The following is a 12,500-nucleotide window of genomic DNA, read 5'->3' as shown; positions in this document are numbered from 1 at the left end:
CAGCCAGCCAGCCAGTCAGTCAGTCAGCCAGCCAGCCAGCCAGCCAGTCAGTCAGCCAGCCAGCCAGCCAGCCAGTCAGCCAGCCAGTCAGCCAGTCAGTCAGTCAGCCAGCCAGCCAGTCAGTCAGTCAGTCAGCCAGCCAGCCAGCCAGCCAGTCAGTCAGTCAGTCAGTCAGTCAGTCAGCCAGCCAGCCAGCCAGCCAGTCAGCCAGTCAGCCAGCCAGTCAGTCAGTCAGTCAGTCAGTCAGTCAGTCAGTCAGTCAGTCAGCCAGCCAGCCAGCCAGTCATGTTGATATGGAAAGCACTTTGGGTCAACTTCTGTTGTTTTTAAATGTGCTATATAAATAAAGGTGACTTGCCTGGTGTACAGTACGTGATGAGTTCCTTAACCCATTTTGGGCGGGAACCTCTTTTGGTGTTTTAAACATTATGTTATAATTTAGCTATTGAAAAATAGCAGACCTACAAGCTCATAGCGCGCCACTGAGTGGCGCGCTATGAGCTTGTAGATTTGCTATTTTTGAAAAGTCGTAAAAATGTGCCGCAAATCTTTGAATATATATTTCAGAGCGAACGTTTTTAACTAAAATCTGTGCTTCTGGGGGGTCCCTGGAACAAACATATTTTCAGATGGGGTTCGGTGGCCGATTACATATCATGTTTGGGGACCTTGACATGATATATTGAGCACCACCCCCCGACTGGGGGTCGCCACATTATTTTGGGGGGTCCCCAAATTATTTAAAAAAAAATGTTTGTGCAACTGAATGGCTGGAAAATGGAAATGAAGAGTTTACATAGTACACAAAGTACATGCATAAACTTTCCTTAATGATTATGGTTTCAGTATTAATTTATGATATATTTTCAGTTTGTATTGGGGGGGGGGGGGGGGGGGTGCCGGGCAGGGGTCCCCAGAGACATGGCCAAAGCATTTCCGGGGGTCCCAGAGACATGGCCAAAGCATCTCCGGGGGTCCCCAGAGACATGGCCAAAGCATCTCCGGGGGTCCCAGAGACATGGCCAAAGCATTTCCGGGGGTCCCAGAGACATGGCCAAAGCATCTCCGGGGGTCCCCAGAGACATGGCCAAAGCATCTCCGGGGGTCCCAGAGACATGGCCAAAGCATCTCCGGGGGTCCCCAGAGACATGGCCAAAGCATCTCCGGGGGTCCCAGAGACATGGCCAAAGCATCTCCAGGGGTCCCAGAGACATGGCCAAAGCATCTCCAGGGGTCCCAGAGACATGGCCAAAGCATCTCCAGGGGTCCCCAGAGACATGGCCAAAGCATCTCCAGGGGTCCCCAGAGACATGGCCAAAGCATCTCCAGGGGTCCCAGAGACATGGACAAAGCATCTCCGGGGGTCCCCAGAGACATGGCCAAAGCATCTCCGGGGGTCCCCAGAGACATGGCCAAAGCATCTCCGGGGGTCCCCAGAGACATGGCCAAAGCATTTCCGGGGGTCCCAGAGACATGGCCAAAGCATCTCCAGGGGTCCCCAGAGACATGGCCAAAGCATCTCCAGGGGTCCCCAGAGACATGGCCAAAGCATCTCCAGGGGTCCCCAGAGACATGGCCAAAGCATCTCCAGGGGTCCCAGAGACATGGCCAAAGCATCTCCGGGGGTCCCAGAGACATGGACAAAGCATCTCCGGGGGTCCCCAGAGACATGGCCAAAGCATCTCCGGGGGTCCCCAGAGACATGGCCAAAGCATCTCCGGGGGTCCCCAGAGACATGGCCAAAGCATCTCAGGGGGTCCCAGAGACATGGCCAAAGCATCTCCAGGGGTCCCCAGAGACATGGCCAAAGCATCTCCAGGGGTCCCCAGAGACATGGCCAAAGCATCTCCAGGGGTCCCAGAGACATGGACAAAGCATCTCCGGGGGTCCCCAGAGACATGGCCAAAGCATCTCCGGGGGTCCCCAGAGACATGGCCAAAGCATCTCCGGGGGTCCCCAGAGACATGGCCAAAGCATCTCCGGGGGTCCCCAGAGACATGGCCAAAGCATTTCCGGGGGTCCCCAGAGACATGGCCAAAGCATCTCCGGGGGTCCCCAGAGACATGGCCAAAGCATCTCAGGGGGTCCCCAGAGACATGGCCAAAGCATCTCCGGGGGTCCCCAGCCAAAAAGGTTTAGAACCCCTGATTTAGAAGAATGGGTAAATTCCTACCTGTCCGTAGGCCACCACGGTAGCGTTGTACCCCTCCAGGCAGCCCTCGATGAGCTTGTGGACGCAGGCCTGGTAGACCTGCTGCTGCTCCGAGCCCACGTCGAACACATAGTCGTAGGTGAAGGCCTTGTCCTTCCCCAGGAGGACCTGGGGCTCCCCGGGGGTCACCAGCGTGCACACGTGGCAGCCCTCGATCTTCTCCTTGGCCATCTGGGGACGGATCCTACATGTGGAGAGAAGAGAGAGAGAGAGAGTCAGACCAATGGGTTAACCCTGGGGGTCCCCAGGGGGTCCCTCAAATGATTCCCAAGTGCGGCACGGCTGCATCTCACCGCTCCAAGACTTGGGTGAAATGCGGAGAACAAATTTCACTGCGGTAACGTGTGTGACAAATCGTACGACTTTGACTTTAACTGTACTGTACTGTACTGTACTGTACTGTACTGGTAAATGGTAAATGGTGCATTTATATAGCGCATTTATCCAAGGCGCTTTACATAGATTACATTCACCCATTCACACACACATTCATACACCGATTGCAGCGGAAACCATGCAAGGTACCAACCAGCACATCGGGAGCAATTTGGGGTTCAGCGTCTTGCGTAATGGTTGCTAAAAACTCAGCTTCCCATCATGCACCTGTCCACAGTGTGAAGCTCAACAGTGCACGCACACACGCACGCACGCACGCACGCACGCACGCACGCACGCACGCACGCACGCACGCACGCACGCACGCACGCACGCATACAAAGGGACACACATTGCTGTCAATGGAGTGGTTGCGCCACAAAAAAAAGAAAAGAGGAACAGGATTATTGCATTGTGGGGTAAAAACAGGCCTTCCAAAGTGAGCGACAGACATGCACCCACACAGACACAACACTAGAGGGAGCATGTCTGTGGCAAAGACTTGGCCTCGTCAGGCAAACGTTAGATTATGTGTTTTACACATTATGACGTTCTGGTTTTGATCAGAACACCCACTTACTGAATGTCACGTCTCCAGGTTTCCCTCACAATATGTATGACCCTTATTTACTAGGACTCTACGGAAGTGGTTCCCAAAGTGGGGTCCCCAGCTAAATGATAATTTGTAACCAAATGGACCCTTATGGGTCTGTAACTCAGAGAGTGTACAAACATTTGTACACTCTCTGAGTTACATTAACAGTGGTTTTACAATATAAATTGTGGTACCAGAGATAGAAATGCCATTAAATCGGGGATCCGTGGCATAATGCATGTGAAACTGGGGGTCCATGAAATTGTATTTGTTTTGGAATCACTGCTAGAGCCGTAAAAACCCTCCCTTATCAGGGTCACTGGCATATGTTTTCAAATGGGGGGTCCGTGGCCTAATACATGTTGATTTGGGGGTCCTTGAAACGAACCACTGCTTTACGGCACATTAGGAGTCCACTAGTACTAGTGGTTCTCAAATGTCTCATTTGGTTGTGAAACTCTTCTTCATGCAGACTTTCATGTTTACAGTTTACTAGTTGGAAAGCGTTGTGGTAACTGACTGAGTCATAGTTTGATGGAAATGTGGAACACCGTTTGTTCACTAAGTGGCGCAAGACGAACAGTGCTTTTACATGTGTGTGTGTGTGTGCGTGCGTGCGTGCGTGTGTGCGTGCGTGCGTGCGTGCGTGCGTGCGTGCGTGCGTGCGTGCGTGCGTGCGTGTGTGTGTGTAGTGACTGCAGATAACGACAGAAATGATCTGTGTTTGACCTTTGACCTGTACGCTTCCAGCAAACACAGTTTGACAACAACATTTTAGGACGAGAAGTAGAAGTAGGATATTGAGCAACATGCCGTTGCTCAATATGGATTCATTTCACATTCACCATGACTAGTTTATCAGTATCTGGTGAACTTCATTCACCATGACTAGTTTATCAGTATCTGGTGAACTTCATTCACCATGACTAGTTTATCAGTATTTGGTGAACTTCATTCACCATGACTAGATTATCAGTATTTGGTGAACTTCATTCACCATGACTAGATTATCAGTATTTGGTGAACTTCATTCACCATGACTAGTTTATCAGTATCTGGTGAACTTCATTCACCATGACTAGTTTATCAGTATCTGGTGAACTTCATTCACCATGACTAGTTTATCAGTATCTGGTGAACTTCATTCACCATGACTAGTTTATCAGTATTTGGTGAACTTCATTCACCATGACTAGTTTATCAGTATTTGGTGAACTTCATTCACCATGACTAGTTTATCAGTATTTGGTGAACTTCATTCACCATGACTAGTTTATCAGTATTTGGTGAACTTCATTCACCATGACTAGTTTATCAGTATTTGGTGAACTTCATTCACCATGACTAGTTTATCAGTATTTGGTGAACTTCATTCACCATGACTAGTTTATCAGTATCTGGTGAACTTCATTCACCATGACTATAGTTTATCAGTATTTGGTGAACTTCATTCACCATGACTAGTTTATCAGTATTTGGTGAACTTCATTCACCATGACTAGTTTATCAGTATCTGGTGAACTTCATTCACCATGACTAGTTTATCAGTATTTGGTGAACTTCATTCACCATGACTAGTTTATCAGTATCTGGTGAACTTCATTCACCATGACTAGTTTATCAGTATTTGGTGAACTTCATTCACCATGACTAGTTTATCAGTAGCTGGTGAACTGAAGGAGAAAAAACTGTGTATTTGTAGTAATTAGATAAAAGCACAGGCAGACTCATCACATACTATTGTCTGAAATGAATGTCAGCGCAGAAATGTACACGTAAATATGAAATAACATGTATCTAGGTGTAATGTTAGAGTCCACAGAAGACATGTAAATATGAAATAACATGTATCTAGGTGTAATGTTAGAGTCCACAGAAGACATGTAAATATGAAATAACATGTATCTAGGTGTAATGTTAGAGTCCACAGAAGACATGTAAATATGAAATAACATGTATCTAGGTGTAATGTTAGAGTCCACAGAAGACATGTAAATATGAAATAACATGTATCTAGGTGTAATGTTAGAGTCCACAGAAGACATGTAAATATGAAATAACATGTATCTAGGTGTAATGTTAGAGTCCACAGAAGACATGTAAATATGAAATAACATGTATCTAGGTGTAATGTTAGAGTCCACAGAAGACATGTAAATATGAAATAACATGTATCTAGGTGTAATGTTAGAGTCCACAGAAGACATGTAAATATGAAATAACATGTACAGTAGGTGTAATGTTAGAGTCCACAGAAGACATGTAAATATGAAATAACATGTATCTAGGTGTAATGTTAGAGTCCACAGAAGACATGTAAATATGAAATAACATGTATCTAGGTGTAATGTTAGAGTCCACAGAAGACATGTAAATATGAAATAACATGTATCTAGGTGTAATGTTAGAGTCCACAGAAGACATGTAAATATGAAATAACATGTATCTAGGTGTAATGTTAGAGTCCACAGAAGACATGTAAATATGAAATAACATGTATCTAGGTGTAATGTTAGAGTCCACAGAAGACATGTAAATATGAAATAACATGTATCTAGGTGTAATGTTAGAGTCCACAGAAGACATGTAAATATTAAATAACATGTATCTAGGTGTAATGTTAGAGTCCACAGAAGACATGTAAATATGAAATAACATGTATCTAGGTGTAATGTTAGAGTCCACAGAAGACATGTAAATATGAAATAACATGTATCTAGGTGTAATGTTAGAGTCCACAGAAGACATGTAAATATGAAATAACATGTATCTAGGTGTAATGTTAGAGTCCACAGAAGACATGTAAATATGAAATAACATGTATCTAGGTGTAATGTTAGAGTCCACAGAAGACATGTAAATATGAAATAACATGTACAGTAGGTGTAATGTTAGAGTCCACAGAAGACATGTAAATATGAAATAACATGTATCTAGGTGTAATGTTAGAGTCCACAGAAGACATGTAAATATGAAATAACATGTATCTAGGTGTAATGTTAGAGTCCACAGAAGACATGTAAATATGAAATAACATGTATCTAGGTGTAATGTTAGAGTCCACAGAAGACATGTAAATATGAAATAACATGTATCTAGGTGTAATGTTAGAGTCCACAGAAGACATGTAAATATGAAATAACATGTATCTAGGTGTAATGTTAGAGTCCACAGAAGACATGTAAATATGAAATAACATGTACAGTAGGTGTAATGTTAGAGTCCACAGAAGACATGTAAATATGAAATAACATGTATCTAGGTGTAATGTTAGAGTCCACAGAAGACATGTAAATATGAAATAACATGTATCTAGGTGTAATGTTAGAGTCCACAGAAGACATGTACATATGAAATAACATGTATCTAGGTGTAATGTTAGAGTCCACAGAAGACATGTAAATATGAAATAACATGTACAGTAGGTGTAATGTTAGAGTCCACAGAAGACATGTAAATATGAAATAACATGTATCTAGGTGTAATGTTAGAGTCCACAGAAGACATGTAAATATGAAATAACATGTATCTAGGTGTAATGTTAGAGTCCACAGAAGACATGTAAATATGAAATAACATGTATCTAGGTGTAATGTTAGAGTCCACAGAAGACATGTAAATATGAAATAACATGTATCTAGGTGTAATGTTAGAGTCCACAGAAGACATGTAAATATGAAATAACATGTATCTAGGTGTAATGTTAGAGTCCACAGAAGACATGTAAATATGAAATAACATGTACAGTAGGTGTAATGTTAGAGTCCACAGAAGACATGTAAATATGAAATAACATGTATCTAGGTGTAATGTTAGAGTCCACAGAAGACATGTAAATATGAAATAACATGTACAGTAGGTGTAATGTTAGAGTCCACAGAAGACATGTAAATATGAAATAACATGTATCCAGGTGTAATGTTAGAGTCCACAGAAGACATGTAAATATGAAATAACATGTATCTAGGTGTAATGTTAGAGTCCACAGAAGACATGTAAATATGAAATAACATGTACAGTAATGTTAGAGTCCACAGAAGACATGTCAATATAAAATAACATGTATCTAGGTGTAATGTTAGAGTCCACAGAGGACATGTAAATATGAAATAACATGTATCTAGGTGTAATGTTAGAGTCCACAGAAGACATGTAAATATGAAATAACATGTATCTAGGTGTAATGTTAGAGTCCACAGAAGACATGTAAATATGAAATAACATGTATCTAGGTGTAATGTTAGAGTCCACAGAAGACATGTAAATATGAAATAACATGTATCTAGGTGTAATGTTAGAGTCCACAGAAGACATGTAAATATGAAATAACATGTACAGTAGGTGTAATGTTAGAGTCCACAGAAGACATGTAAATATGAAATAACATGTATCTAGGTGTAATGTTAGAGTCCACAGAAGACATGTAAATATGAAATAACATGTATCTAGGTGTAATGTTAAGAGTCCACAGAAGACATGTAAATATGAAATAACATGTATCTAGGTGTAATGTTAGAGTCCACAGAAGACATGTAAATATGAAATAACATGTAGCTAGGTGTAATGTTAGAGTCCACAGAAGACATGTAAATATGAAATAACATGTATCTAGGTGTAATGTTAGAGTCCACAGAAGACATGTAAATATGAAATAACATGTATCTAGGTGTAATGTTAGAGTCCACAGAAGACATGTAAATATGAAATAACATGTATCTAGGTGTAATGTTAGAGTCCACAGAAGACATGTAAATATGAAATAACATGTATCTAGGTGTAATGTTAGAGTCCACAGAAGACATGTAAATATGAAATAACATGTATCTAGGTGTAATGTTAGAGTCCACAGAAGACATGTAAATATGAAATAACATGTATCTAGGTGTAATGTTAGAGTCCACAGAAGACATGTAAATATGAAATAACATGTATCTAGGTGTAATGTTAAGAGTCCACAGAAGTGAAAGCAAGACATTACTCTATAAGCCATATCTCCAAAACTGGTGGGTCAAACTGAACAACCAATATGTCAATTTGAAAAAACAAATCCTATGACTTAGCTCCAGTCACATTTGGTCACGTTTTTTTGAATAGGCCTATATATATTTTTTTTTTTTAATATATTTTTTAACTGAACATGTTTAACTCATGTCTTTGCTTCTGGGTGTCTCTGGCCCAAAAATATATATTTTAAACACATTTTGGGGCGGGAACCCCTTTTGGTGTTTTAAAGCATTATGTTATACTTTAGCTATTGAAAAATAGCAGATCTACAAGCTCACCGAGTGCCGTGCCATGCACTCAAATCTTTGAATATATATATTATTACAGAGTGAAGATTTTAACTCAAATCTTTGCTTCTGGGGAGGTCCCTGGAACTACATATTTTCAGATGGGGGTCCGCGGCCAATTACATATATTTTTGGATGTCCTTGACATGAAAAAGGTTGAGCACCAACTGACATAGAAACATATTTCAGAAAACATTTAGAAGACATTTATTTTAAGAATCGTCCTCAGGTCGAAATGGGGGTTAATTGGGGGGTCCGCACTCCACAGCCACAGGGGGGGTGCGGGGGGGGGGGGGGGAGGGAGGGAGTGGCCGGGGGGGGGGGGGGGGGGGTGCAGGGGGGGAGGGAGGGAGGGGCGGGGGGGGGGGGGGGTCGTCCTTGACATGGAGGTCCTGTGAGAACCACTTCCTTTATGAATTAACCATAATGATTTATTCCACAGCCAGCAGGGAATTAATCTGAGACTTCCAGAGAGAGAGACAACGTGAACACAGTGGGGTGTCTGTGTGTGTGTGTGTGTGTGTGTGTGTGTGTGTGTGTGTGTGTGTGTGTGTGTAGTGTGTGTGTGTGTGTGTGTGTAGTGTGTGTGTGTGTGTGTGTGTGTGTGTGTGTGTGTGTGTGTGTGTGTGTGTGTGTGTGTGTGTGTGTGTGTGTGTGTGTGTGTGTGTGTGTAATCACTGTAAGCTGTGAGAAACCCTGAGCAAGCATGTAACAAAGCACTGGCTCTATGGTCTGCATCTGCCACACGCGCACACACACACTGAATCCCCCGACTCAAATCCTCCAGGGATGCACACCACACACACGCGCACGCATACAGACACACGCACAGTAACAATCTGCATTGCGGGGGAGAGGGTGTAGTGGGAACACGTGCGTGGACACAAATACATGTATTCCTTCTACCGCACGCACGCACGCACGCACGCACGCACGCACGCACGCACGCACGCACGCACGCACGCACGCACACACACACACACACACACACACACACACACACACACACACACACACACACACACACACACACACACACACACACACACACACACACACACACACACACACACACACACACACACACACACACACACACACACACACACACACACGGTTCCTCTCAAGTGTATAGAGCCACGCCCACCCACAAGACAAGGGGTCACCGCCAAGCGCACGTACACACACACGCACACGCACACGCACACGGTAACACACACACAAAGAAAACGCTGAGAGAGAGAGAGAGAGAGAGAGAGAGAGAGACAGAGACAGAGACAGAGACAGAGAGAGAGAGAGAGAGAGAGAGAGAGACAGAGACAGAGACAGAGACAGAGACAGAGACAGAGAGAGAGAGAGAGAGAAGAGAGAGAGAGAGAGAGAGAGAGACAGAGACAGAGACAGAGACAGAGAGAGAGAGAGAGAGAGAGAGAGAGAGAGAGAGAGACAGAGACAGAGACAGAGACAGAGAGAGAGAGAGAGAGAGAGAGAGAGAGAGAGAGAGGCATGCAGGAAGAGAAGGCAATCTTGTTCATTATATTCAATACAGTGTAAGAGTATTAACACACACACATGTACTCAACGCAGGCACGTGCACGCACACACATGTACGGCACACACACACACACACACATGTACGGCACCACACAGAGCTGACAACAGTGTTTTCGTGACTCTCCTTCAAGCCTGGAGGCTTCGTTGCGGAGGTCTTACACACACACACACACACACACACACACACACACACACACACACACACACACACACACACACACACACACACACACACACACACACACACACACACACACACACACACACACACACACACACACACACACACACACACACACACACACACACACACACACACACACACACACACACACACACACACACACACACGAGGTCTTACAGGAAGGCATTAAAATAAATGTGTCTAATTAAACAGTACAATAACCCACAGCAGCACTTAACCCCATGAGGCCTGTCTCTGTGGACTTCTGACTCCATATAGCTCTGTGTCTCTGTGGACTTCTGACTCCATATAGCTCTGTGTCTCTGTGGACTTCTGACTCCATATAGCTCTGTGTCTCTGTGGACTTCTGACTCCATATAGCTCTGTGTCTCTGTGGACTTCTGACTCCATATAGCTCTGTGTCTCTGTGGACTTCTGACTCCATATAGCTCTGTGTCTCTGTGGACTTCTGACTCCATATAGCTCTGTGTCTCTGTGGACTTCTGACTCCATATAGCTCTGTGTCTCTGTGGACTTCTGACTCCATATATCTCTGTGTCTCTGTGGACTTCTGACTCCATATAGCTCTGTGTCTCTGTGGACTTCTGACTCCATATAGCTCTGTGTCTCTGTGGACTTCTGACTCCATATAGCTCTGTGTCTCTGTGGACTTCTGACTCCATATAGCTCTGTGTCTCTGTAGACTTCTGACTCCATATAGCTCTGTGTCTCTGTAGACTTCTGACTCCATATAGCTCTGTGTCTCTGTAGAAGGACACTGAGGATAGGAATAAGTAAGCAAGTAAATACAATTAAATACATTTAATTTATAAAGCTTTTGAATGGAAACATGAAGACCATGACCATGAAGATGTTTTTTCCAGTGATATCCGTTTGGACGTTTACATTACTGCCAATAAAGTATGCAATCAATGAAAAACAATGTTACAAGGTGCTGTACAGCGGACAACAATCTAAAAGAAGACAAAATGCTTATGGAATACATGCGGTTCTTAAAACTGTCGACATTTATTTATTTATTTATTTATTTATTTATTTATTTATTTAATGGCCAAGACCAAGGGCAGGGTGTTCCACAGTGTGGGAGAAACCACAGGAGCGGGCGACAGGCGTACATGCCCTGTAACTATGTAAAGAATCAAACAAATTGATATTTATATATATATTGTATAAAGGCTTGTTGAAGAGTTCAAGTAGCCAGTCAAATGGGTTATCGTTTTTTTCTTTTTTTTAGTAGACAATGAAATAAGTCCATATGTCTCCAAAACGGTATAGACTGAACTTCGGGCTTTGTGGAGCTAAAGACCTGAAACCTTCCCCTTTGATTTGAGGCAAAGCTGAGTTTAATTATGGTTTTAGTGGCTTTAAACGAGCGTTGTGATAAACCATCGTACAGTATCATATCCATGTCGTCTCTGTCGGGTGGAAACGTATGTCCAAAACTCCATATATGGAGATATAGGGGTGGTCAGGTCCAGAGCCTTTTGTACTGGTTCTGGACAACCGGCTATCCCACGGACTCGACACCGGGCACGCGTTTTTTCGGAAAACCGAGAAACGCAGCTAAAAGTCCGAAAAACGCGCTCTGTCTGCTCTGTCTGCTCTGTCTGCTCTGTCTGCTCTGCTCTGCCTGCTCTGCCTGCTCTGTCTGCTCTGTCTGCTCTGTCTGCTCTGTGTGCTCTGTGTGCTCTGTGTGCTCTGTCTGCTCTGTCTGCTCTGTCTGCTCTGTGTGCTCTGTGTGCTCTGTCTGCTCTGTCTGCTCTGTGTGCTCTGTGTGCTCTGTCTGCTCTGCCTGCTCTGTGTGCTCTGCTCTGTGTGCTCTGCTCTGTCTGCTCTGTCTGCTCTGTCTGCTCTGTCTGCTCTGTGTTCTCTGTGTGCTCTGTCTGCTCTGTCTGCTCTGTGTGCTCTGTCTGCTCTGTCTGCTCTGTCTGCTCTGTCTGCTCTGTCTGCTCTGTGTGCTCTGTCTGCTCTGTCTGCTCTGTCTGCTCTGTGTGCTCTGTCTGCTCTGCCTGCTCTGTCTGCTCTGTCTGCTCTGTCTGCTCTGTGTGCTCTGTGTGCTCTGTCTGCTCTGCCTGCTCTGTCTGCTCTGTCTGCTCTGTCTGCTCTGCCTGCTCTGTCTGCTCTGTCTGCTCTGTGTGCTCTGTCTGCTCTGTGTGCTCTGTCTGCTCTGTCTGCTCTGTGTGCTCTGTCTGCTCTGCCTGCTCTGTCTGCTCTGTCTGCTCTGCCTGCTCTGTCTGCTCTGTCTGCTCTGTCTGCTCTGTCTGCTCT

At 44.2% G+C, this 12,500-nt stretch overlaps 1 protein-coding gene across 2 annotated transcripts in view; it reads right to left on the bottom strand.

The window, feature by feature from the left end:
• The window catches only part of kif21b (kinesin family member 21B), a 169,399-nt gene that overhangs the window by 94,269 nt on the left and 62,630 nt on the right, over positions 1–12,500 (bottom strand). For both annotated transcript variants that reach the window (XM_079507108.1, XM_079507109.1), the window contains exon 2: positions 2,174–2,396. In XM_079507108.1, the coding sequence (XP_079363234.1) occupies positions 2,174–2,396 (223 nt within the window). The remainder of the gene's footprint in view (positions 1–2,173; positions 2,397–12,500) is intronic.

This window comes from Electrona antarctica (assembly GCF_951216825.1).
Source record: "Electrona antarctica genome assembly, chromosome: 8".
Lineage (NCBI taxonomy): Eukaryota > Metazoa > Chordata > Actinopteri > Myctophiformes > Myctophidae > Electrona > Electrona antarctica.
The sequence above is the reverse complement of the archived record's forward strand: the minus strand, read 5'-3'. Positions and strand labels throughout refer to the sequence as shown.